The sequence below is a fragment of the Manacus candei genome, unplaced genomic scaffold (genome assembly GCF_025592945.1).
Source record: "Manacus candei isolate 608988 ecotype Guabito, Panama unplaced genomic scaffold, ASM2559294v1 h1tg000177l, whole genome shotgun sequence".
NCBI lineage: Eukaryota > Metazoa > Chordata > Aves > Passeriformes > Pipridae > Manacus > Manacus candei.
In genome coordinates this window covers 53,630-81,466 of record NW_026138225.1, presented here as the reverse complement: position 1 = coordinate 81,466, position 27,837 = coordinate 53,630, and the positions used below count along the sequence as shown (strand labels likewise).

At 54.6% G+C, this 27,837-nt stretch overlaps 1 protein-coding gene across 28 annotated transcripts in view; it reads right to left on the bottom strand.

Annotated features, from left to right (window-relative positions):
* The window catches only part of OTOF (otoferlin), a 130,974-nt gene that overhangs the window by 88,535 nt on the left and 14,602 nt on the right, over positions 1–27,837 (bottom strand). For all 28 annotated transcript variants that reach the window (XM_051773766.1, XM_051773770.1, XM_051773768.1 and 25 more), the window contains exons 4-5: positions 22,243–22,342; positions 17,420–17,619 (exon numbers count right to left, since the gene is read on the bottom strand). In XM_051773766.1, the coding sequence (XP_051629726.1) occupies positions 17,420–17,619; positions 22,243–22,342 (300 nt within the window). The remainder of the gene's footprint in view (positions 1–17,419; positions 17,620–22,242; positions 22,343–27,837) is intronic.

Sequence of the window (27,837 nt, the reverse complement as noted above, 5' to 3'; positions counted from 1 at the left end):
ACCCGGGAAACGCGGATCCCTCATTCCCCGTTTCCCTCTCCACGCCCCTGATCCACCCTCTGCCTTTCCAAACCCGTTTTCCTTCTCTCCCACACTTCTCCCCGGGTCCTGCCTCCCTGTTTTCCCGCCCTGGCTCCTCCTGCTCCTCGAGCAGCAGCGAAATGGGGAGGAAAAACACTGACCCAGCTCAGGGAAGTCACTGGGAGCTGGGATTTAATTCCAGCCGTTCCTGCCCCGGGGCTGGGGAGGCTCCAAGGCAGGAAATTCCTGCTCCTCGTGCCCCTGGGCTGCTGGAAAACCACCCGGGAAAGGAGTGATGCTGGTTCCCAAACCAGGAGGAATGATTCCCAAACCAGGAGGGATGATTCCCAAACCAGGAGGAATGATTCCCAAACCAGGAGAGATGATTCCCAAACCAGGAGGAGTGATTCCCAAACCAGGAGGAGTGATTCCCAAACCAGGAGGAATGGTCCCCAAACCAGGAGGAATGGTCCCCAAACCAGGAGGAATGGTTCCCAAACCAGCAGAGATGATTCCCAAACCAGGAGGAATGGTTCCCAAACCAGGAGGAGTGGTTCCCAAACCAGGAGGAATGGTCCCCAAACCAGGAGGAATGGTTCCCAAACCAGCAGAGATGATTCCCAAACCAGCAGAAATGATCCCTAAACCAGGAGGAACGAACTCCCTGGGGAGAGACCCTTCCCTCCCAAATCCAGGCTGGGATACTCCCCCATCCCAGCTTCCCTGGCTGGGCAGAGTGCCTGGGATCTCCCCCCCAAACCAGGATGGGGGGATCCATCCCAGTGCTGATCCCACATCCTTTCCCTCTTCCTGGAATGTGCCGGGGCTGCAGGGACACGGCGTGTTCCCGGCGTGTCCCTCCTCCTGCTCCAGGGGTTTCCCTCCTCCTGCACTCCCTGTTCCCGGGAACTGGGATCACATTCCCTGTTTTCCCTTCTCTCCGTCGCTCCCTTGGTGCCAGAGGTGCCCACTCTGTGCTCCAGGAGCCTGGAATGGCCATGGGGATCCCATCCCATCCCTGGCTCCACCAGAGAATTCCCACTTTGTGTTTGGAGCCCTTTCCCTCCTGTCCCTGCCCCGTTCCGGGGTGTGGAGCGGGAGAGGCCCCGGGAAGGGGATGGGGGATCTCCGGGTACCTGAACGGCAGCACCAGGTGCTTCTTCTCCTTCCCTTTTGCCTTTGCTCTGGAATCACAAACGGGAATTCACTGGGATGTGACCCATGGACAGAGCACCCCCCCCTTCCAATCCCATCGCACGCTCCAAACAATCCAACAAATCCAGTCTAACAAATCCAGACCAACAAATCCGATCCAACAAACCCAAAAAATCCAACCCAACAAATCCAATCCAAACAAATCCAATCCAACAAATCCAATCCAAACAAATCCAGTCCAACAAATCCATACCAAGAAATTCAATCCAACAAATCCAATCCAACAAATCCAACCCAACAAATCCAACCCAACAAATCCAATCCAACAAATCCAATCCAAACAAATCCAACCCAACAAATCCAATCCAAACAAATCCAATCCAACAAATCCAATCCAAACAAATCCAATCCAACAAATCCAACCAACAAATCCAGTCCAACAAATCCAATCCAAACAAATCCGATCCAACAAATCCAATCCAAACAAATCCAATCCAACAAATCCAACCCAACAAATCCAATCCAACCAAATCCAATCCAACAAATCCAGTCCAACAAATCCAACCCAACAAATCCAGTCCAACAAATCCAATCCGACAAATCCAATCCAACAAATCCGATCCAGCAAATCCAACCAACAAATCCAATCCAACCAAATCCAATCCACCAAATCCAATCCAACAAATCCAATCCAACAAATCCAACCCAACAAATCCAATCCAACAAATGCAAACCAACCAAATCCAATCCAACAAATCCAATCCAACAAATTCAATCCAACCAAATCCAGTCCAACCAATCCAATCCAACAAATCCAATCCAACCAAATCCAATCCAAACAAATCCAATCCAAACAAATCCAGTCCAACAAATCCAGTCCAACAAATCCAATCCAACCAATCCAACCCAACAAATCCAGTCCAACAAATCCAACCAACAAATCCAATCCATGAAATCCAACCCAACAAATCCCGACCAAAAAATCCAATCCATCAAATCCAATCCAACAAATCCAGTCCAACAAAACCAATCCAACCAAATCCAACCCAACAAACCCAATCCAACAAATCCAACCAACAAATCCAGCCCAACAAATCCAAACCACCAAATCCAATCCAACAAATCCAATCCAACAAATCCAATCCAACAAATCCAATCCAACAAATCCAATCCAACAACTCCCATCCAACAAATCCAGTCCAACAAATCCGATCCAACAAATCCAATCCAACAAATCCAGTCCAACAAATCCAGTCCAACAAATCCAATCCAACAAACCCAATCCAACAAATCCAACCCAACAAATCCAACCCAACAAATCCAACCCAACAAATCCAACCAACAAATCCAATCCAACAAATCCACTCCAACAAATCCACTCCAACAAATCCAGTCCAACAAATCCAACCCAACAAATCCAACCAACAAATCCAATCCATGAAATCCAGTCCAACAAATCCAACCCAACAAATCCAGTCCAACAAACCCAACCCAACAAATCCAACCCAACAAATCCAACCCAACAAATCCAACCCAACAAATCCAACCAACAAACCCAATCCAACAAATCCAATCCAACAAATCCAGTCCAACCAAATCCAGTCCAACCAAATCCAGTCCAACAAATCCAATCCAACAAATCCAACCAACAAATCCAGTCCAACAAATCCGATGCAACAAATCCAACCAACAAATCCAATCCAACAAATCCAATCCAACAACTCCCATCCAACAAATCCAGTCCAACAAATCCAATCCAACAAATCCAATCCAACCAAATCCAATCCAACAAATCCAATCCAACAAATCCCATTAAACAAATCCAATCCAACAAATCCAATCCAACAAATCCCATTAAACAAATCCAACCAACAAATCCAATCCAACAAATCCAATCCACCAAATCCAATCCAACAAATCCAATCCAACAAATCCAATCCAACAAATCTGATCCAACAAACCCCACAAGGCAGAGGGAGAGCTCGGCTCAACGGGGCTTGCCAAGGATCCCACCGGAATCCAGGGAATTGGGAAAGAGATTGGGCAGGCCTGGGGGTGCTGGAAGGAGGAGAGGGGAGAGAGAGGGAACGGAAAGGAGGGAACGGACAGGGAAAAACGTGGATGGATAAATCCATGGGAATGGGAGGGGTGGGGAGAGGATCACAACGGGATGGATGGGTGGATGGAATGGATGGATGGAGGGATGGATGGAGGGAGGGATGGATGGATGGATGGATGGAGGGATGGATGGAGGGAGGGATGGAGGGATGGATGGAGGGAGGGATGGAAGGATGGAGGGATGCAGGGATGGATGGAGGGAGGGATGGATGGATGCATGGATAGATGGATGCATGGATGGATGCATGGATGGATGGATGGATGGATGGATGGATGGATGGATGGGTGGATGCGTGGATGGATGGATGGAGGGATGGATGGACGGATGGAGGGATGGATGTATGGATGTATGGAGGGATGGAGGGATGGATGGCTGGATGGATGGAGGGATGGATGGCTGGATGGATGGAGGGATGGATGGATGGAGGGATGGATGGATGGAGGGATGGATGGAAGGATGGAGGGTGGAGGGATGGATGGAGGGATGGATGCATGGAGGGATGGATGGATGGAGGGATGGAGGGATGGATGGATGGATGGAGGGATGGATGGATGGAGGGATGGAGGGATGGATGGAGGGATGGATGCATGGATGGATGGCTGGATGGACGGAGGGATGGATGAATGGATGGATGGAGGGATGGATGGACGGATGGAGGGATGGATGGAGGGATGGATGGATGGAGGGATGGATGAATAGATGGATGGATGGATGGAAGGAGGGAGGGATGGATGGAGGGATGGAGGGATGGCTGGACGGATGGACAGGCAGACAGACAAACATTACCCTCCCAGCTCCTTTGGAAGGTCCCTGAGCAGCAGGAGTTGTGTCCTTGCTGGAACCACGAGAGGACAGAGGGAATTCGGGCAGGAGGGGAAGGGGGATCCCGGGAAGTTGGATCCCGCTCCTGGATCAGGGATCAGCAGGGCCTTTCCCTGGCTCCAAAGCCCGGGAACAGCACAGCCAGGTCGCACACAGGCTCACAGCGTTCCCAGAGGGAAGCAGGGACACCACATCCCATACCTGGGATCCTCGGGGTCCTCGCTGCTTGGGAGAGACAAAACCGGGAGCGGGAATGTGAGGAAGGAACAACCTCCCCCCAGCCAGAGCCTCCCACATCCCACGGGAAGGGGATACTCGGGAATCATGGGATGCTTTGGGTGGGAAGGGACCTTAAATCCCACCCAGTCCCAACCCCGGCACCTCCTGCTATCCCAGGTTGCTCCAACCTTTCCTTGGACACTCCCAGGGATCCAGGGGCAGCCACAGCTTCTCTGGGAATTCCAGCCCAGCCCCTCCCCACCCTCCCAGCCAGGAATCCCTTCCCAATCTCCTGTGTTTTATTTATCCACAAATCAGCCCCATCCCCAATTAATCCCGAGTGACCAGGTCTGTCCGGGCTGTCCCAGAGGAATTCCTTCCCTGTCCCACCTGGAAATGCTCGTGGGTGACTCTGGAGTCATCCGGCACGGAAGCTTTTCCAAGGGAAAGCTGCACCTTATGGATACTTGAAGCCTGAGTATCCCAGAATCCCGGAATGTTTTGGGTTGGGAGGGATTTTAAAGCTCATCCCGTTCCGACCCCGACACCTCCCGCTGTCCCAGGGAATCCAACCCGGCCTGGGACACTCCCAGGGATCCAGGGGCAGCCACAGCTTCTCTGGGAATTCTATTCCAGCCCCTCCCCACCCTCCCAGCTGGGAATTCCTTCCCAATCTCCCATCTCTCCCTGCCCTCTGGCAGTGGGAAGCCATTCCCTGTGTCCTGTCCCTCCAGCTCCTGCTCCTGTGGGATTTGGCTCCAGAGGGAGCACAGGGCCAGCCCGGCCCGTATCCCAAATTCCGGGGGGGATTTATTCCAGGACAGCCACATTTATGGACCTTGGAGGGTCCGGGATGGGCTGGGCTGGGAGCAAAACCCCCCCCAAAATCCCAGATCCCGCCGGGCAGGACATTTGGGTACCTGGCTACAGACTTGTATCCATCGTTAAACTGAATCCTGGGAAAGGCACCGGGGAGAGAGAGAGAGGAGCCATTAAAATCCCATTAAAATTCCTGGAGCTGCCCCCAGCAGGGAGGGAGCAGGGACAGCCCTGCCCAGGGAGCTCCAGGAGAACCAGGAGGGTGGAAATTCCCAGCCCAGGGAGCTCCAGGAGAACTGGGAGGGTGGGAATTCCCAGCCCAGGGAGCTCCAGGAGAACCGGGAGGGTGGGAATTCCCAGCCCAGGGAGCTCCAGGAGAACCGGGAGGGTGGGAATTCCCAGCCCAGGGAGCTCCAGGAGAACCGGGAGGGTGGGAATTCCAGCCCAGGGTGTTCCATCACCCCATTCCCTAAGGAAAACCCGGCTGGGGGGGAGTTTTCAGGCTCCCCAGGGGGCATCTCTTCCATGGATTTGAAGGAACCTTTTCCCAGTTTTCAGGCTCCTCAGGGTGTGGTTTTTCCCAAGTAGTTTATGGGCTCATTAAATAATTAACGTAATAGGATTCAAGGTGGTGGAAAGGGATTGGAAAGGGGTTGGAAAGGGGTTGGAAAGGGATGGGAAAAGGGCTGACAAAGGGGTCGGGAAAAGCTTGGCAGGGACTCTCTTTTCCCAGGATGGGAAGGATCTGGACCTGCCCATCCACATTCCCGAGACCCGGCACCAAATCCCACCTGGAGCCGGGAATTTCAGACCCCCCCACCCCTGGACTCCTTGGAATTCTGAGCTATCCCTACGAATTCCCTCAGAGCACCGAGCCCACCCCTGCCCCACATCCCCAAGCATCCAGAGGGTGACACATCCCGCCCGGGAATGTTGATTCCCCCCCCTGCCCCACATCCAGAGGGTGTCCCATCCCTCCGGGAATGTTGATTCCCCTCTTGTCCCACATCCAGAGGGTGTCACATCCTGCTGGGAATGTTGATTCCCTTCCTGCCTCACATCCAGAGGGTGTCCCATCCCACCGGGAATGTTGATTCCCCCCTTGCCCCACATCCAGAGAGTGTCACATCCCACCGGGAATGTTGATTCCCCCCCTTGCCCCACATCCAGAGGCTGTCCCATCCCACCGGGAATGTTGATTCCCCCCTTGCCCCACATCCAGAGAGTGTCACATCCCACCGGGAATGTTGATTCCCCCCCTTGCCCCACATCCAGAGGCTGTCCCATCCCACCGGGAATGTTGATTCCCCCCTTGCCCCACATCCAGAGAGTGTCACATCCCACCGGGAATGTTGATTCCCCCCCTTGCCCCACATCTAGAGGGTGTAACATCCCGCCCGGGAATGTTGATTCCTCCCTGCCCTGTTCCCTGCCCTGTTCCCGTGTCCGGGGTGACCTCCAGGTTTGGCAGCGGCCCCAGCCTGGGAACGGGACCCCGAGGGGACAATTAGTGACAGGAATGGGACACGGGAGAGGAGCCGCATCCATAATTTAGCGGGAGCCGCTCCCGCTGGAGCAGAGCCCGACCCTGCCCATCAATAGGGATCGGGTGGGGTCTCCCAGCACCTCCAGGGCACGGCCGGGGCTCGTCCCAACCCTGGCAGGTCGGGGATGTGGCTCTGGAAGTGCCCAGGTCCATCCAGCTCATCCCAAATCCCACAGCTCAGGGATGTGGCTCTCCCCAAACACCTCTGGAAGTGCTCACACTCCTCCAGCTCATCCCAAATCCCACAGCTCAGGGATGTGGCTCTGGAAGTGCCCACACCCCTCCAGCTCATCCCAAATCCCACAGCTCAGGGATGTTGCTCTCCCTAAACCCTCTCCGGAAGTGCCCACATCCTTCCTGCTCATCCCAAATTTGTCAGGTCGGGGATGTGGCTCTGGAAGTGCCCAGGTCCCTCCAGCTCATCCCAAATCCCACAGATCAGGGATGTGGCTCTGGAAGTGCCCAAATCCTTCCTGCTCATCCCAAATCCCACAGCTCAGGGAAGTGGCTCTCCCTAAACCCCCTCTGGAAGTGCCCACACCCCTCCAGTTCTTCCCAAATCCAGCAGCTCAGGGATGTGGTTCTCCCCAAACACCTCTGGAAGTGCCCACACTCCTCCAGCTCATCCCAAATCCCACAGCTCAGGGATGTGGCTCTGGAAGTGCCCACACCCCTCCAGCACATCCCAAATCCCACAGCTCAGGGATGTGGCTCTGGAAGTGCCCACACCCCTCCAGCTCATCCCAAATTTGGCAGCTCAGGGATGTGGCTCTGGAAGTGCCCACACCCCTCCAGCTCATCCCAAATCCCACAGCTCAGGGATGTGGTTCTGCCCAAACCCCCTCTGGAAGTGCCCACCCCCCTTCCCTGGCTGAGAGGGAACCAAAGGATAAACCTGTAGGGGTGAATAAATCAGGGAACCATCAAATTAGGGAATGATTTGGGCGGGAAGGGACCTCAAAGATGGTTTAATTCCCACCCAGGGACACCTCCCGCTGTCCCAGGGGATCCAACCCGGCCTTGGACACTCCCAGGGATCCAGGGGCAGCCACAGCTTCTCTGGGAATTCCAGCCCAGCCCCTCCCCACCCTTCTAGCCAGGAATTCCTCCCCAATATCCAATTTTCCCAATTCTTTCCCGTTGTCCTCACTGGAACCCAACTCCACCTTCCCAGGGGACACCGCCTCGGCTCTGCTGCCCTCCCAGTTCTCAGATTTTTATCCCTGTTCCCTTTTTTTACCCATTCCCAGCTATTTTTCACCCATCCCAGACCCTTTCCCGTGCCCTTCCCGCGTGGATTCGGGCCCAGCTTCCCGAGGCCACGGGAAGTGAAGCCCCTTTCCCTCCCCAAACCCCATCCCAGGATTATTTTGGGGTGATTCCCGGCGCCTCCCACGCCCCCTTCCCAACAGATCCCGAGCCAAAGCCATTCCAGGGGCCACACCAGAGACACGAGGGGTCCCCCCCACATCCCTGTTCCCCCCTCCACGGATGCTGGGCTGGGTGGGAGCCCCAGGGAAAACCAGGAATGGGATTTAACAGGGCTGGGCCTCCGGGGTTTGGAATTTAAGCCTGGATTTAAGGAGTTGGTGCCCGGAAAGCAGGAGTGGGAAGGTGCAGCAGCCCCATCCAGGGGGGATTTTGGGATGGGATGGGATGGGATGAGGGGGGGGGTGTTACCTGCCGTGCTGGTCTTCTTCGGCTTCGTCTCCCAGGCTTGGGAATTGGCAGGGAGAGAGAGGAGGGAAAAGGCTGTGACACGGACACGGGGTGGGGGGTGGGGAGTTTGGAAAACAGGGTGGGATCTGCTCCGGGCAGGGAGAGCCTCGGGACACGGCACCACAGCAGAGCACGCCATGCACGGAACCCCGGGAGGTTCCCCCGGGATGTTCCCCTGGGATGTTGCCTCCAGCATTCCAGGGGGTCCATGGGATGGATCCCTGTGGGACCAGGACTGGGATTGGGGGGATGTTTGACCCCGGGTTGGAAGGGAACTGCTCCCCTCCACCCCCAACTCCTTTCCCTTCTCCTGCCTTACATTCGGGATGGATTGGGGTGGGAGCTGAACCGGGATGGTGGGAAGGAGGAGAGAGGAATTCCCGGCTGCTTTTCCCTTGGAAAGCCCTGCCCTTATCCCAGTGGTGATGGAAAATCCTTCCCATTCCCTCAGAAAGCTGCGGGATCGCTCTTGGAAGGCTCCTTTTTGAGCAGGAGGGAGCCCATCCCATCCCATCCCATCCCATCCCATCCCATCCCATCCCATCCCATCCATCCCATCTCCATCCCATCCCATCCCATCCCATCCCATCCCATCCCATCCCATCCCATCCCATTCCCATCCCATCCCATTCCCATCCCATCCCATCCCATTCCCATCCCATCCCATCCCATCCCATCCCATCCCATCCCATCCATCCCATCCCATCCCATCCCATCCCATCCCATCCCATCCATCCCATCTCCATCCCATCCCATCCCATCCCATCCCATCCCATCCCATCCCATCCCATCCCATCCCATTCCCATCCCATCCCATCCCATCCCATCCCATCCCATCCCATCCCATCCCATCCCATCCCATCCCATCCCATCCCATCCATCCCATCCCATCCCATCCCATCCCATCCCATCCCATCCCATCCCATCCCATCCATCCCATCTCCATCCCATCCCATCCCATCCCATCCCATCCCATCCCATCCCATCCCATCCCATCCCATTCCCATCCCATCCCATCCCATCCCATCCCATCCCATCCCATCCCATCCCATGGGCAGGGACATCTCCCACTATCCCTGGGTGACAGGGAAAGGGAATTCCAGGAGAAATGAGCTGGGAAGACACACAGGGAAAGGGGATTCCAAGGGAAAAAAGCTGGGAAGACACACAGGGAAAGGGGATTCCAAGGGAAAAAAGCTGGGAAGACACACAGGGAAAGGGGATTCCAAGGGAAAAAAGCTGGGAAGACACACAGGGAAAGGGGATTCCAGGAGAAAAAATCTGGGAAGACACACAGGGAAAGGGGATTCCAAGGGAAAAAAGCCTGGAAGATGCACAGGGAAAGGGATTCCAAGGAGAAAAAAGCTGGGAAGACACAGAGGGAAAGGGATTCCAAGGGAAAAAAGCTGGGAAGACACAGAGGAAAAGGGGATTCCAAGGAATAAAAGCCTGGAAGACACACAGGGAAAGGGGATTCCAAGGAATAAAAGCCTGGAAGACACACAGGGAAAGGGGATTCCAAGGGATAAAAGCTGGGAAGACACACAGAGGGAAAGGGAATTCCAAGGGATAAAAGCTGGGAAGACACACAGGGAAAGGGGATTCCAAGGGAAAAAAGCTGGGAAGACACACAGGGAAAGGGAATTCCAAGGAATAAAAGCCTGGAAGACACACAGGGAAAGGGGATTCCAAGGGAAAAAAGCCTGGAAGACACACAGGGAAAGGGGATTCCAAGGGAAAAAAGCTGGGAAGACACACAGGGAAAGGGGATTCCAAGGGAAAAAAGCCTGGAAGACACACAGGGAAAGGGGATTCCAAGGGAAAAAAGCTGGGAAGACCCACAGGGAAAGGGGATTCCAAGGAATAAAAGCTGGGAAGACACAGAGGGAAAGGGGATTCCAAGGGAAAAAAGCTGGGAAGACACACAGGGAAAGGGGATTCCAAGGGAAAAAAGCCTGGAAGACACACAGGGAAAAGGGATTCCAAGGGATAAAATCTGGGAAGACACAGAGGGAAAGGGATTCCAAGGAGAAAAAAGCTGCGAAGACACACAGGGAAAGGGAATTCCAGGAGAAATGAGCTGGGAAGACACAGAGGGAAAGGGGATTCCAAGGAATAAAAGCCTGGAAGACACACAGGGAAAGGGAATTCCAAGGGAAAAAAGCTGGGAAGACACACAGGGAAAGGGGATTCCAGAAGAAAAAAGCTGGGAAGACACAGAGGGAAAGGGGATTCCAAGGAATAAAAGCCTGGAAGACACAGAGGGAAAGGGGATTCCAAGGAATAAAAGCCTGGAAGACACAGAGGGAAAGGGAATTCCAGGAGAAAAAAGTTGGGAAGACACAGAGGGAAAGGGAATTCCAAGGAATAAAAGCCTGGAAGACACAGAGGGAAAGGGAATTCCAAGGAATAAAAGCCTGGAAGACACACAGGGAAAGGGAATTCCAAGGGAAAAAAATCTGGGAAGACCCACAGGGAAAGGGGATTCCAAGGGAAAAAAGCCTGGAAGACACACAGGGAAAGGGGATTCCAAGGGAAAAAAGCTGGGAAGACACACAGGGAAAGGGGATTCCAAGGGAAAAAAGCCTGGAAGACACACAGAGGGAAAGGGAATTCCAAGGGAAAAAAGCTGGGAAGACACACAGGGAAAGGGGATTCCAAGGAATAAAAGCCTGGAAGACACAGAGGGAAAGGGGATTCCAAGGGAAAAAAGCTGGGAAGACACAGAGGGAAAGGGAATTCCAAGGAATAAAAGCCTGGAAGACACAGAGGGAAAGGGGATTCCAAGGGAAAAAAGCTGGGAAGACACACAGGGAAAAGGGATTCCAAGGGAAAAAAGCCTGGAAGACACACAGGGAAAGGGAATTCCAGGAGAAAAAATCTGGGAAGACCCACAGGGAAAGGGGATTTCAAGGGAAAAAAGCCTGGAAGACACACAGGGAAAGGGGATTCCAAGGGAAATGAGCTGGGAAGACACACAGGGAAAGGGAATTCCAAGGGAAAAAAGCTGGGACTGGATCCGGGCACGGTTGATCCCTGGATTTGGGAATGGCCAATCCCTGGATCTGGGCATGGCTGGTCCCTGGATCTGGGGGCAGCTGATCCCTGGATTTGGGCACAGTTGATCCCTGGATCTGGGAATGGCCAATCCGTGGATCTGGGAATGGTCAATCCCTGGATTTGGGAATGGTCGATCCCTGGATCTGGGCACAGCCAATCCCTGGATTCAGGAATGGCCAATCCCTGTATCCGGGCACAGCTGATCCCTGGATCTGTCCATGGCTGATCCCTGGATCCAGGCACGGCTGATCCCTGGATCCGGGCACGGCTCATCCCTGGATCCAGGGATCCTGGGCCGGTGGCACATGGAGAAGGAGGGGGCACCCCAGCTGCAGCCTCCTATCCCCCCTGGATCCCATTCCATCCTGGAATTCCCATCTATCCAGCCATTCCATCGCTCCTCCCCACCGGCAGCCAAGGACCGGGAATGCAGCGGGAATTCTCACAGGGGATCCATCATTATTATTATTATTATTATTATTATTATTATTATTATTATTATTATTATTATTATACCCAAACCACACCAATAATAAATTATTATTATATTAATATAATATATAATATTAATTAATTAATATAATATAATATTAATGTTATTTATTATTATTATTACTATTATTACATCCAAACCACACGAATAATAAGAAATTATTATTATTATATTAATATAATAAATAATATTAATTAATATAATATAATATTAATGCTATTTATTATTATTATTACACCCAAACCACACAAATAATAATAAATGATTATCATTATATTAATATAATAAATAATATCAATTAATATAATATAATATTAATGTTATTTATTATTATTATTACACCCAAACCACACAAATAATAATAAATGATTATTATATTAATCTAATAAATAATATCAATTAATATAATATAATATTAATGTTATTTATTATTATTATTACACCCAAACCACACAAATAATAAATTATTATATTAATATAATATATATTAATTAATATAATATAATAATAATGTTATTTATTATTATTATTACTATTATTACACCCAAACCACACAAATAATAAATTATTATTATATTAATATAATATATATTAATTAATTAATATAATATAATAGTAATGTTATTTATTATTATTATTACTATTATTACACTCAAACCACACAAATAATAATAAATTATTATTATATTAATATAATAAATAATATTAATTAATATAATATAATATTAATGTTATTTATTATTATTATTATTACACCCAAACCACACCAATAATAATAAATGATTATTATATTAATATAATAAATAATATTGATTAATATAATATAATATAAATGTTATTTATTATTATTATTATTACTATTATTATCCCCAAACCACACAAATAATAATGATTATTACTATATTAATATAATAAATAATATTAATTAATATAATATAATATTAATGTTATTTATTATTATTATTACACTTAAACCACACCAATAATAAATTATTATTATATTAATATAATATATAATATTAATTAATTAATATAATATAATATTAATGTTATTTATTATTATTATTATTATTATTACACCCAAACCACACAAATAATAATAAATGATTATTATATTAATATAATAAATAGTATTAATTAATATAATAGAATATTAATGTTATATTATTATTATTATTATTATTACACCCAAACCACACAAATAATACATTATTATTATATTAATATAATATATAATATTAATTAATTAATATAATATTAATCTTATTTATTGTTATTATTACACCCAAACCACACAAACAATACTAAATAATAATAATAATAATAAACCCTCCCATCCCGGTTTAACTCCAGCAGCATTCCCGCTTCCCGGTTTATCCGCGCACGGAGCGGGAACGGCGCGGGAGGAGGAGGAGGAGGAGGAGGAAGCGCCGGGCCCGAGGCAGACCAGCAGCACCGTGTGTTCTCCCGATCCCTAATTTTTCCCGAGCTCCAGGGGAAAAAAAAAATCAGCTTTTTTTTTCCGCCAGGAAAAAACGCCCGAGGGCGCGAAATCCCGGAAGGAGGAACCTGGAAAAGCGGGATCTCCCGGGGATAAAACCACCCGGCGGCTCCCGATCCCGCCGTTTCTCCCGGTCATTCCAACCCCTCGGGATCAGGGGAGGGGGTCACGGGGCGGTTTGGGTGGGAAGGGATCCTAAAATCCAGCCGCTTCCAACCCCGACAGCTCCCGCTATCCCGGGCTGCTCCAACGCATCCCGGGCTGCTCCGGCCCGGCCTGGGACGTTCCCGGGGATCCAGGGAAAAGGCAGGAAAGGACAGGGGGCACAGCACACGCCCCCCAGGCCGGGCTGGGGGGGCCCTACCTGGCCGGGAGGGAGCCCTGGCTCAGGGAATCGCCCTCTCCCAGCAGCTCGTCCTCGCTGTGGAAGTACAGCTCGTCCTCCTCCAGCCTGCCGGGAACGGGGGGGGGAAAACGGGACAAAATCCCTCCTTGGCATCGGGCACCGAGGGGGAGGGAAGAGGGCAGCGGGAGCAGCGGGAGCTGGAAGGCCCAGCCTGCCCTGGGAATCCTGGAATTGCGGCCTTTTCCAAGGGAAAAGCCTTTGGAGGCCCCAGAGTCCGACCGGTGCTGCCGAGGCCACCCTTGAGCGTGTTCCCAAGGGTCACATCCATGGGGATCTTACACCCCTCCAGGGATGGGGCTCCACCTCTGCCAGGGCTGGATGACCCTTTCCATGCGGGAATGGTTCCCAGTATCCCAGCTGAGCCTGCCCTGGGACAGCCCTTTCCATGTGGGAATGGTTCCCAGTATCCCAGCTGAGCCTGCCCTGGGACAGCCCTTTCCATGTGGGAATTGTTCCCAATATCCCAGCTGAGCCTGGAGGGATGTTGGAGGTTGTTCCCTCTCCTCCTGTCCCTCGTTCCCTGGGAATTGGGGACCTCCTGGAACTTCCTTCCAGGGAATTGTAGGAGCTGGGACAGTGCCAGGATGGCACAGGATCCTTAGGGATGGGTCAGGTTGGAAAATCCCTCTGGGATCACGGAGTCCAACCATTCCCAGCACTGCCAAGACCACCCCTGACCGGTGTCCCCAAGGGCCACATCCACAGGGATCTGAAATCCATCTGGGAATGGCGACTCCACCCCTGCCCTGGGAGGTTCATTCCAGGGCCTGACAGCCCTTTCCATGTGGGAATTGTTCCTAACATCCCACCTGCCCCTCCCCTGGCCCAGCTGGAGGCCGTTCCCTCTCCTCCTGTCCCCCGTTCCCCGGGATCAGAGCCCAGTTTGGAGCCCCCCAGGCCCAACCCAGAGCTCAGTTCATCCCCCTGCCCGCGGAGCTCATCCCACCTCCAGCGAGAGGAACGTCGTGGAATGGTGGAATCACGGAACGGGGCGGGTGGGAAGGGCCTCTGGGGAAATTCAGAGTGATTTGGAGCCATTTAAAGTGATTTAAAGTCACTCTAAATTATCCTCCCACCCGCAGCGTCCCCGGCCCTGAGCCCTCCCCACCCAAGGAATGGCAGGATTCAGGGATTCAGGGATTCGGGGATTCAGGGATTCAAGGATTCAGGGATTGAGGGATTCAGGTCCTGGGATCGTTTTCATCCAGGGGCAAGTCCCAGGAGCTTGGGAAGACACCGAGGATCATTAAAGGGACATAAAGCTGGACCAACATCCCTCAGCACTGGATGGCACAGTCTTGGGATGGCACAGCCAGGAATGGCACAGCCCTGGAATGGCACAGCCCTGGAATGGCACAGCCCTCAGAGCATTCCCAGGATGGCACATCCTGGAATGGCACAGCCATGGGATGGCACAGCCCAAGGATGGCACAGTCCCGGGATTGCACAGTCTTGGGATGGTACAGCCTGGAATGGCACAGCCCTGGAATGGCACAGTCTTGGGATGGCACAGCCCAGGAATGGCACAGCCCTGGGAGCATTCCCAGGATGGCACAGCCGTGGAATGGCACAGCCCAGGATGGTACAGCCTGGAATGGCACAGCCCCGGGACGGCACAGCCCTCGGAGCATTCCCGGGATGGCACAGCCTGGAATGGCACAGCCCTGGGATGGCACAGCCCGGGAATGGCACAGCCCCAGAATGTCACAGCCCTGGAATGGCACAACCCTGGGATGGCACAGCCCTCGGAAAATTCCTGGGATGGCACAGCCCAGGATGGCACAGCCCTGGAATGGCACAGCCTGGAATGGCAAAACCCTGGAATGGCACAGCCCTGGGACAGCACAACCCTCGGAAAATTCCTGGGATGGCACAGCCCTGGGAGTATTCCCAGGATGGCACAGCCCCGGGATGGCACAGCCTGGAATGGCACAGCCTGGAATGGCACAGCCCTGGGATGGCACAGCCCCAGGAGTATTCCTGGGATGGCATAGCCCTGGATGGCACAGCCCAGGATGGCACAGCCCTCAGAGCATTCCCGGGATGGCACAGCCCTGGAATGGCACAGCCCGGGAATGGCACAGCCCGGGAATGGCACAGCCCTGGAATGGCACAGTCTTGGGATGGCACAGCCTGGAATGGCACAGCCCGGGAATGGCACAGCCCGGGAATGGCACAGTCCTGGAATGGCACAGCCCTGGGAGCATACCCGGGATGGCACAGCCCAGGATGGCACAGCCCTGGGAGCATTCCCGGGATGGCACAGCCATGGGATGGCACAGCCCTGGATGGCACAGCCCTGGAGCATTCCCAGGATGGCACAGCCCTGGGAGCATTCCCAGGATGGCACAGCCCTGGGAGCATTCCCAGGATATCACAGCCCAGGATGGCACAGCCCTGGAGCATTCCCAGGATATCACAGCCCAGGATGGCACAGCCCTGGGAGCATTCCCAGGATGGCACAGCCATGGGATGGCACAGCCCTGGAGCATTCCCAGGATATCACAGCCCAGGATGGCACAGCCCTGGAGCATTCCCGGGATGGCACAGCCCTGGATGGCACAGCCCTGGGGGCATTCCCAGGATGGCACAGCCCTGGAGCATTCCCAGGATGGCACAGCCATGGGAGCATTCCCGGGATGGCACAGCCCTGGATGGCACAGCCCTGGGGGCATTCCAAGGATGGCACAGCCATGGGATGGCACAGCCCTGGGAGCATTCCCGGGATGGCACAGCCCAGGATGGCACAGCCCTGGAGCATCCCAAGGATGGCACAGCCCTGGGATGGCACAGCCCTGGGAGCATTCCCAGGATGGCACAGCCCTCAGAGCATTCCCAGGATATCACAGCCCAGGATGGCACAGCCCTGGAGCATTCCCAGGATGGCACAGCCCTGGGAGCATTCCCAGGATGGCACAGCCCTGGAGCATTCCCAGGATGGCACAGCCCCGGGAGCATTCCCGGGATGGCACAGCCCTGGGAGCATTTCCGGGATGTCACAGCCCTGGATGGCACAGCCCTGGGAGCATTCCCAGGATGGCACAGCCCTGGATGGCACAGCCCTGGGAGCATTCCCAGGATGGCACAGCCCTGGGAGCATTTCCGGGATGTCACAGCCCTGGATGGCACAGCCCTGGGAGCATTCCCAGGATGGCACAGCCCCGGGAGCATTCCCAGGATATCACAGCCCAGGATGGCACAGCCCTGGAGCATTCCCAGGATGGCACAGCCCTGGGAGCATTCCCAGGATGGCACAGCCCTGGATGGCACAGCCCTGGAGCATTCCCAGGATGGCACAGCCCCAGGATGGCACAGCCCTGGGAGCATTCCCGGGATATCACAGCCCAGGACGGCACAGCCCTGGAGCATTCCCAGGCTGGCACAGCCCTGGGAGCATTCCCAGGATGGCACAGCCCAGGATGGCACAGCCCTGGAGCATTCCCAGGCTGGCACAGCCCTCAGAGCATTCCCGGGCTGGCACAGCCCTGGAGCATTCCCAGGATGTCCCAGCCCATCCCACCCCGCCCCCCCGGCGGTACCTGCGGAATGCCCTGTCCGGGCCCTGCCGGCATTTCCCGGGAGCAGGTTCCAGGCCCCGCCGGTGCCCGGCCAGGAGCCCGTCGGTCTCCAGGGACTCCCCTCCGTCCCCCTCCGAGGGCGTCTCCAGGAATTCCTTGTCGTTCCAGGCTCCCGGCGGCCCCTCCAGGGCCTGGTAGCGGATCTCGATGGAGAGGGTGGCCTGGGGGAAAGGGGGTATCAATCCAAAGTCTCTCCTTCCCTCAGCCAGAGTCTCCCCTTCCCTCATCCTGGAGTTTCTCCTTCCCTCAATCCAAAGTCTCTCCTTCCCTCAATCCAGAGTCTCTCCTTCCCTCATCCAGAGTCTCTCCTTCCCTCATCCAGAGTCTCTCCTTCCCTCATCCAAAGTCTCTCCTCCCCTCAATCCAAAGTCTCTCCTTCCCTCAACCCAAAGTCTCTCCTTCCCTCAGCCAGAGTCTCTCCTTCCCTCATCCCAGAGTCTTTCCTTCCCTCATCCCAGAGTCTCTCCTTCCCTCATCCAGAGTTTCTCCTTCCCTCATCCCGGAGTTTCTCCTCCCCTCAAACCAAAGTCTCTCCTTCCCTCATCCCGGAGTCTCTCCTTCCCTCATCCAGAGTCTCCCCTTCCCTCAGCCAAAGTCTCTCCTTCCCTCATCCAAACTCTCTCCTTCCCTCATCCCGGAGTTTCTCCTTCCCTCAGCCAAAGTCTCTCCTTCCCTCATCCCAGAGTCTCTCCTTCCCTCATCCAAAGTCTCTCCTTCCCTCAATCCAAAGTCTCTCCTTCCCTCATCCAGAGTCTCCCCTTCCCTCATCCAGAGTCTCTCCTTCCCTCAGCCAAAGTCTCCCCTTCCCTCATCCAAAGTCTCTCCTTCCCTCAATCCAAAGTCTCTCCTTCCCTCAATCCAAAGTCTCTCCTTCCCTCATCCAGAGTCTCTCCTTCCCTCATCCCAGAGTCTCTCCTTCCCTCAGCCCGGAGTCTCTCCTTCCCTCAGCCAAAGACTCCCCTTCCCTCATCCAAAGTCTCTCCTTCCCTCAATCCAGAGTCTCTCCTTCCCTCATCCCGGAGTTTCTCCTTCCCTCAATCCCAAGTCTCTCCTTCCCTCATCCCAGAGTCTCTCCTTCCCTCAATCCAAAGTCTCTCCTTCCCTCATCCAAAGTCTCTCCTTCCCTCAATCCAGTCTCTCCTTCCCTCATCCAGAGTCTCTCCTTCCCTCATCCAGAGTCTCTCCTTCCCTGGAAGGGAATGGGGCCAGGGAGGGACCCGGCCCTGGGGCTGCTGAGCTGGAGCTCAGGTGTCCTGCGGATCCCGGAATTCCAGAATGGTTTGAGTGGGAAGGGACCCTAAGGATCCCGGAATTCCACCCATTCCATGGGCAGGGACACCTCCCAACATCCCAGGTGGCCCCAATCCCGCCCATCCAGAGCAGCCTCCGTGTCCCTCGGAGCGTTTCCCGGTTTCCCAGGGAGATGGATTTTAGGGACACGCTGGGAAAGGAGGCTCCTGCTGCTCCTGGGATCAAATCCCGGGGCTTTCATCAACAAAATCAACCCCCACATCCCCCTTCCTCCCTTTTTTTGGGAAGCAGCAGCTTCCCAGGATCAGGGACAGGGGCAGTTGTGTGGAATCGCTGGGATGAGCTGAGTGGATTCATTGGGAAGGGCTGAGTGGATTCATTGGGAAGGGCTGAGTGGATTCATTGGGAAGGGCTGAGTGGATTCATTGGGAAGAGAGGAGTGGATTCATTGGGAAGAGAGGAGTGGATTCAGGGAAGGGCTGAGTGGATTCAGGGAAGAGCTGAGTGGATTCGTTGGGAAGAGAGGAGTGGATTCGTTGGGAAGAGCTGAGTGGATTTATTGGGAAGGGCTGAGTGGATTCATTGGGAAGAGCTGAGTGGATTCAGGGAAGAGCTGAGTGGATTCAGGGAAGAGAGGAGTGGATTCAGGGAAAAGCTGAGTGGATTCATTGGGAAGGGCTGAGTGAATTCATTGGGAAGGACTGAATGGATTCATAGGGAAGGACTGAATGGATTCATTGGGAAGAGCTGAGTGGATTCATTGGGAAGAGCTGATTGGATTCAGGGAAGAGCTGAGTGGATTCATTGGGAAGAGCTGATTGGATTCAGGGAAGAGCTGAGTGGATTCATTGGGAAGAGCTGAGTGGATTCATTGGGAAGAGCTGAGTGGATTCATTGGGAAGAGAGGAGTGGATTCATTGGGAAGGGCTGAGTGGATTCATTGGGAAGAGAGGAGTGGATTCATTGGGAAGAGCTGAGTGGATTCAGGGAAGAGCTGAGTGGATTCAGGGAAGAGAGGAGTGGATTCAGGGAAAAGCTGAGTGGATTCATTGGGAAGGGCTGAGTGAATTCATTGGGAAGGACTGAATGGATTCATAGGGAAGGACTGAATGGATTCATTGGGAAGAGCTGAGTGGATTCATTGGGAAGGGCTGAGTGGATTCAGGGAAGGGCTGAGTGGATTCATTGGGAAGGGCTGAGTGGATTCAGGGAAGAGAGGAGTGGATTCATTGGGAAGAGCTGAGTGGATTCATTGGGAAGGGCTGAGTGGATTCACTGGGAAGAGCTGAGTGGATTCACTGGGAAGAGCTGAGTGGATTCATTGGGAAAAGCTGAGTGGATTCACTGGGAAGAGCTGAGTGGATTCATTGGGAAAAGCTGAGTGGATTTATTGGGAAGAGCTGAGTGGATTCATTGGGAAGAGAGGAGTGGATTCATTGGGAAGAGCTGAGTGGATTCATTGGGAAGGGCTGAGTGGATTCATTGGGAAGGGCTGAGTGGATTCATTGGGAAGGGCTGAGTGGATTCATTGGGAAGAGCTGAGTGGATTCATTGGGAAGAGCTGATTGGATTCAGGGAAGAGCTGAGTGGATTCATTGGGAAGGGGCAGGAGGTGGCTGTTCCTGGAGGAGGACGACGGAATTAAAGCAATAAAAACACCGGGAATGGGCCCGAGGAGGGAGGAAAAAATGCAAGGAGAGCAGATCTGGGATGCTGGGAGAAACAACTCCGGCTGCTCTCCCTCGGTTTGCTGGGATTAAAGGAACAGGATGCTCCAAAGGAGGAAAATCCCGGATTTTTCCGAGCTTTCAGTGGCACAGGGGGAGGGAAAAATCAATGGATGGAATCAAATACACACAAATTCCTGAGGGCAAAACCGGTGGGTTTGGGATGAACTGACCCAGGGCTGAGGAGGGGCCTCGGAGCCCGGCTGGGAAACAGGGAATCAATCCTGGAATGGTTTGGGTGGGAAGGGACCTTAAATATCTCATTTCACCCCCCGCCGTGGGCAGGGACACCTCCCGCTATCCCAGGGGATCCAACCCGGCCTGGGACACTGCCAGGGATCCAGGGGCAGCCACAGCTTCTCTGGGAATTCCAGCCCAGCCCCTCCCCACCCTCCCAGCCAGGAATCCCTTCCCAATCTCCCCCCCAGATCTCCCCTTTCCCACTGGGATCCATTCCCTGGGGCCTGGCATTCCAGGCCCTCATCCCCAGTCCCTCTCCAGCTCTCCTGGAGCCCCTTCAGGCTCTGGAAGGGTCATTCCTGTTCCCACCAGAGCTGGGAGGGATTTGCCCTTTGGGCTCCCAGCAGGATTTCAGGTCCCTTCTCCCTTTGCAGAACAAAGGGATTAGAGCAGAACTCTGGGATCTGGGGGGGCCTGAGAGCCCCTTCCAGAGCCTGAAGGGGCTCCAGGAGAGCGGGAGAGGGACTGGGGACAAGGGCTGGAGGGACAGGACACAGGGAATGGCTTCCCACTGCCAGAGGGCAGGGAGAGATGGGAGACTGGGAAGGGATTCCTGGCTGGGAGGGTGGGGAGGGGCTGGGCTGGAATTCCCAGAGAAGCTGTGGCTGCCCCTGGATCCCTGGCAGTGTCCAAGGAAAGGCTGGAGCCACCTGGGACAGTGGGAGGTGTCCCTGAACATGGAATGGGATGGGATTTAAGGTCCCTTCCCACCCAAACCATTCCGGGATTCCAGGATAAAGGACACTCAGAATCCACTCAGAGGGATTTTTCTGGAATGTGGGGATGGAAAGGCAGGAAAGGGGAAGGGAGACCCTGCCCTGAGTGCCGAGATTCCCAGGGAACCCCCTTGTTCCCGGAACTCCTTCCCAGGGAGGAGCTGGGCTGGGGATGGATCCAATGGCAGGCTCTGGCTCCAGGCTGGGAGAGCTGGGAATGGCCAGGCTGGAGAAGGGAAGGATCCCAGGAGAGCTTGGAGCACATTCCAGAGCCTGAAGGGGCTCCAGGAGAGCTGGAGAGGGCCTGGGGATGAGGGCCTGGAATGCCAGGCCCCAGGGAATGGATCCCAGTGGGAAAGGGGAGATTTGGGGGGGAGATTGGGAAGGGATTCCTGGCTGGGAGGGTGGGGAGGGGCTGGGCTGGAATTCCCAGAGAAGCTGTGGCTGCCCCTGGATCCCTGGCAGTGTCCCAGGCCGGGTTGGATTCCCTGGGATAGCGGGAGGTGTCCCTGCCCATGGCAGGGGGTGGGACAGGATGGGATTTAAGGTCCCTTCCCACCCAAACCACCCTGGGATTCCATGACCCCATCCCTGGGCTGTGGCTCTCCCCATCCACGCTCGGATCCCTCCCCGTTTGTCCCCATCCCAAACTTCCCACACCGCAGTAAAATCCCGGTTTCTCCTCCCCCTCGGGACATTCCCAGCTGCCTCGTCCCTTCAGGGAACACCGCCCTGGAGGATCCAGGGATTGGGGCGGGTCCCACACTCCCAGAGGGATCCCCCGAGGGATGGGGCCGGACAGACGGACACAGGGCAGGCAGCAGTGGCCGTCTGTCCCCCCGTGTCCCACCTGCGTGGCCGAGTTGTTGTCGTCGACGAGCGTGTCGGTCACCTCCAGCTGCCCCTCCTGCACCACCTCCTGCAGCACCATCCGGAACGTTCCCAGGAGCCTGCGGAGCAGAGGACACCCCGCTCAGGGCGGCAGCACCCGGATCCGCCCGGGAAGGGCCTCCCTGGAGAAGTTATCCCGGGATCTGGGGCTCGCTCGGCTCCCGGTTCTCCTCCCGAGGAAGGGGGAGATCCCCGAGCGGAGCCCCCGGCCCGGGGGGAAAGGGGGAGAGGGGAGAGGCTTTGCCCAGGGAAGGATGGAAAAGAGGGAGGGTTTGGGAGCAGCCTTTCCCAGGGAATGCTGGAAAAGAGGGAACTTTTGGGAACAGCCTTTCCCAGGGAATGCTGGAAAAGAGGGAACTTTTGGGAACAGCCTTTCCCAGGGAATGCTGGAAAAGAGGGAACTTTTGGGAACAGCCTTTCCCAGGGAATGCTGGAAAAGAGGGAGGGTTTGGGAGCAGCCTTTCCCAGGGAATGCTGGAAAAGAGGGAGGGTTTGGGAGCAGCCTTTCCCAGGGAATGCTGTTGGGATTGGAAAAGAGGGAGGTTTTGGGAGCAGCCTTTCCCAGGGAACGCTGGAAAAGAGGGAGGTTTTGGGAGCAGCCTTTTCCAGGGAACTGTCAGGATGGGAAAAGAGGGAGGGTTTGGGAACAGCCTTTCCCAGGGAATGCTGCTGGGATGGGAAAAGAGGGAGGTTTTGGGAGCAGCCTTTCCCAGGGAATGCTGGAAAAGAGGGAGGGTTTGGGAGCAGCCTTTCCCAGGGAATGCTGTTGGGATGGGAAAGGAGGGAGGTTTTGGGAACAGCCTTTCCCAGGGAATGCTGGAAAAGAGGGAAGATTTGGGAGCAGCCTTTTCCAGGTAACCCTGTTGGGATTGGAAAAGAGGGAGGTTTTGGGAGCAGCCTTTCCCAGGGAACGTTGGAAAAGAGGGAGGTTTGGGAGCAGCCTTTCCCAGGGAATGCTGTTGGGATTGGAAAAGAGGGAGGTTTTGGGAGCAGCCTTTCCCAGGGAATGCTGGAAAAGAGGGAACTTTTGGGAACAGCCTTTCCCAGGGAACGCTGGAAAAGAGGGAGGGTTTGGGAGCAGCCTTTCCCAGGGAATGCTGTTGGGATGGGAAAGGAGGGAGATTTTGGGAACAGCCTTTCCCAGGGAATGCCGGAAAAGAGGGAAGTTTTGGGAACAGCCTTTCCCAGGGAATGCTGTTGGGATTGGAAAAGAGGGAGGTTTTGGGAGCAGCCTTTCCTAGGGAATGCTGGAGAAGAGGGAGGTTTTGGGAGCAGCCTTTTCCAGGGAACTGTCAGGATGGGAAAAGAGGGAGGGTTTGGGAGCAGCCTTTCCCAGGGAATGCCGGAAAAGAGGGAAGTTTTGGGAGCAGCCTTTCCCAGGGAACGCTGTCAGGATTGGAAAAAAAGGAAAGTTTTGGGAGCAGCCTTTCCCAGGGAACACTGTTGGGATGGGAAAGGAGAGAGGTTTTGGGAGCAGCCTTTTCCAGGGAACACTGTCGGTAACACTCTCCAGCTCTCCTGGAACCCCTCTGGGCTCTCAGTCCCTTCCAACCCCAGCCACGCTGGGATTCAACAATTCCAGGATAAAAGCCGGAGTGCCAGAGCCAGTCCAGCTTTTCCACACACACCCGGGTGGTGACACCCAGCCCAGGGCAGATGTCCCCACCTCCCGAGGGGACACATTCTCCTTCCCTGGATCCCTCCCAGCCCTGGGGGAACATTCTCATTCCCTGGATCCCTCCCAATCCTGGGATAACGTTCTCATTCCTTGGATTCCCCTCAGCCCTGGGAGAACGTTCTCCTTCCCTGGATCCCTCCTGGGCCAGAGATAATATTCTCCTTCCCTGGATCCCTCCCAGCCCTGGGGGAACATTCTCCTTCCCTGGATCCCTCCCATTCTCCTTCCCTGGATCCCTCCCAGCCCTGGGGGAACGTTCTCCTTCCCTGGATCCCTCCCATTCTCCTTCCCTGGATCCCTCCCAGCCCTGGGGGAACGTTCTCCTTCCCTGGATCCCTCCCATTCTCCTTCTCTGGATCCCTCCCAGCCGTGGGAGAACGTTCTCCTTTCTTGGATCCCTCCCAGCCTTGGGATAACATTCTCCTTCCCTGGATTTCCCCCAGCCCTGGGATAATGTTCTCCTTCCCTGGATCCCTCCCAGCCCTGGGGGAACATTCTCCTTCCCTGGATCCCTCCCATTCTCCTTCCCTGGATTCCTCCTGGGCCAGAGATAATATTCTCATTACCTGGATCCCTCCCAGCCCTGGGGGAACGTTCTCCTTCCCTGGATCCCTCCCATTCTCCTTCACTGGATCCCCCCTGGGCTTGGGATAACGTTCTCCTTCCCTGGATCCCTCCCAGCCCTGGGAGAACGTTCTCCTTTCTTGGATCCCTCCCAGCCTTGGGATAACATTCTCCTTCCCTGGATTTCCCCCAGCCCTGGGATAATGTTCTCCTTCCCTGGATCCCTCCCAGCCCTGGGAGAACATTCTCCTTCCCTGGATCCCTCCCATTCTCATTCCCTGGATCCCTCCCAGCCCTGGGGGAACGTTCTCCTTCCCTGGATCCCTCCCAGCCCTGGGGGAATGTTCTCCTTCCCTGGATCCCTCCCATTCTCCTTCACTGTATCCCCCCTGGGCTTGGGATAACGTTCTCCTTCCCTGGATCCCTCCCAGCCCTGGGAGAACGTTCTCCTTGCTGGATCCCTCCCATTCTCCTTCCCTGGATCCCTCCCAGCCCTGGGAGAACGTTCTCCTTGTTGCATCCCTCCCATTCTCCTTCCCTGGATCCCTCCCAGCCCTGGGAGAACGTTCTCCTTGCTGGATCCCTCCCAGCCCTGGCAGCTGGAGCAGGAAGGAATTAAATATTCAGCAGCGCCTGCCCAGCCTTCCCTTTCCAAGTGTTCCATAATTCATGTTCCGGCCCCGCTCCCTTCCCTGATGGAAACACCGGGGCCTGTCTGGGTCACCTGTAACTGGATCCCCCTGGAGATCCTGTTTCCAGCCCAGCCAGGCCGGCTCTGGGCCTGGGGCTCCCCAAATCCTTGGATCAGGGTGGGCTGGGGCCGCTCCACACCCTGGACCTTCCCCTCCCTGCTCTCCCGGCACTTCCCGTCTCCCGGGGGTGGCTGGGGGTGGTCTGGGATGATGGGAAATCCAGCTCTGGGGGTCTCCAGGGGCAAAATGCCCCCCCTGGATTTGCCAGGAGCCTCCTCTGGTCCATGGAATCCCGTCCCCCCTCCCCTGCCTGCTCAGCCCTTGGGTGGTCCTGGATCCCGGGGCAGGTTCTGCTCCTGCAGCCAGGGAGGAACTCTGTGAGGGGATGGAATCTCCATCCTTCCTTCCTTCCATCCCTCCTTCCATCCTTCCATCTCTCCATCCCTCCACTCATCCTTCCTTCCTTCCATCCCTCCCTCCTTCCATCCATCCTTCCTTCCATCCATCCATCCTTCCATCCTTCCTTCCATCCTTCCTTCCATCCATCCATCCTTCCATCCTTCCTTCCATCCTTTCTTCCTTCCATCCATCCTTCCTTCCATCCTTCCTTCCATCCTTTCTTCCTTCCATCCATCCTTCCTTCCATCCCTCCATCCCTCCTTCCATCCATCTATTCTTCCTTCCATCCTTCCTTCCATCCATCCTTCCTTCAATCACTCCATCCTTCCATCTCTCCATCCCTCCGTCCATCCTTCCTTCCTTCCATCCCTCCTTCCCTCCATTCCTTCATCCATCCCTCCCTCCATCTCTCCTTCCATCCCTCCGTCCCTTCCATCCCTCCTTCCCTCCTTCCATCCCTCCACCCACAGATCCCAGGAGCCAACAAAAGTCCCCTTCCACCATCCAGGTTTGGTCCCTGCCCCTCGGACCCCCCGGCACAGTGGGATGGGAAAAGCAGAGGGATGGGAAAAGCAGAGGGATGCAACTCCTTCCAACCCATTTCCAGGGAATTATTGTGGCTGCCCCATCCCTGGAAGTGTCCAAGTGTTATCCTCCTGCTGGACATCCATGGAATCCCCATCCCTGGGAATGTTATCTCATCCTCCTGCTGGACATCCATGGAATCCCCACCCCTGGGAATGTTATCCTATCCTGCTGGACATCCATGGAATCCCCACCCCTGGGAATGTTATCCTATCCTGCTGGACATCCATGGAATCCCCATCCCTGGGAATGTTATCCTATCCTGCTGGACATCCATGGAATCCCCAGCCCTGGGAATGTCCCAGGCCAGGCTGGAGCATCCTGGGATAGCGGGAGGTGCCGGGGTTGGAAGTGGAGGAGCTCTGAGGCCCATTCCCACCCCGAGCATTCCATGCTCCCATTCCATCTTCCCAGGGTGTCCCACCCCCCTCCCCGCAGCTCCTCCAGCCCCGGTTTGGGCGGAATTCCCCCTTTCCGAGCCCAAAACCCGGCGTGACACCGGGAAAAACTGGGATCTCATCCCAGAGCAGCTGCCAGGCAGGAGCTGTTCCAACCCCCAGGGATCCCCTGGCACTGCTCATCCCGCTCCTCTGCCCATCCAAAAATCCATGGATAATTAACGAGGCTTTTGGCAAGAGTTTCCTGGGGGAAAAAACCCAAAAAACCCAAACAAAAAGGAAGGAGGGACTTTGCTGGAGCAGCCTGGAATATCCCGGGATGAGCAGCACGGACATGGAATATCCTGGAATAACCTGGGGCTGCAGAGCTGCTGCCGTGTCCCACGTTTCTCCAGGTGATCCAGGTGAAAGCCAAGCGGGATAACCACAGCCCTTGGAAGCGGGGGCTGGGAGCGAAGGGGGGGGTGAGGAGGGAAGGGATTTTGGGAAGCTGGAACTGCCAAGGACTCGGATGTTTCCAGAGGAAGCTGCAGTTCGGGGAGGGAGGGGGGGGAAAAAGGCTCCTCATCCCGGAGCAAATTCCAAGCTCCAGAAGGGAGAGGGAAGGGTTGGGATTAAAAATCGGGATTGGGAAAAGAGGGGTTTGGGATGTCAGTGCAAAGGCTGCAGCTTCCAAAGGTTCCATCAGACCCCCAAACATCCAACAGCAGCTCCCCCCCAGCTCCTGGTTTTCTGGGGTTTTACAGGGAATTCCAGAATCCTGGAATGGTTTGGGTTGCAGGGACCTCAAATCCCATCCCATTCCATGTTCAGGGACACCTCCCGCTATCCCAGGGAATCCAACCCGGCCTTGGACACTGCCAGGGATCCAGGGGCAGCCACAGCTTCTCTGGGAATTCCAGCCCAGCCCCTCCCCACCCTCCCAGCCAGGAATCCCTTCCCAATCTCCCACCTAAGTGCTCCACATGGGAAGGGCAGTGGGACAACCCAGGAACCCCACGGCCCCGGGGTTATTGTTCCCGTCCTGCTGCTCCTGCCTTGGATGCTTCCCTGTGGATGGAGGGATGGATGAAGGGAGGGATGGACGGATGGAGGGAAGGATGGAGTAAGGGATGCAGGGATGGATGATCCCCCCCTGCCAGGACTTTCCTCCCTGGAGAGGCCCCAGGGACACAGCAGAGCTCCCTTTTCCCCCTGGGGATGCCGGGGCTGGATCCAAACCCTCGGGAATGGAATCC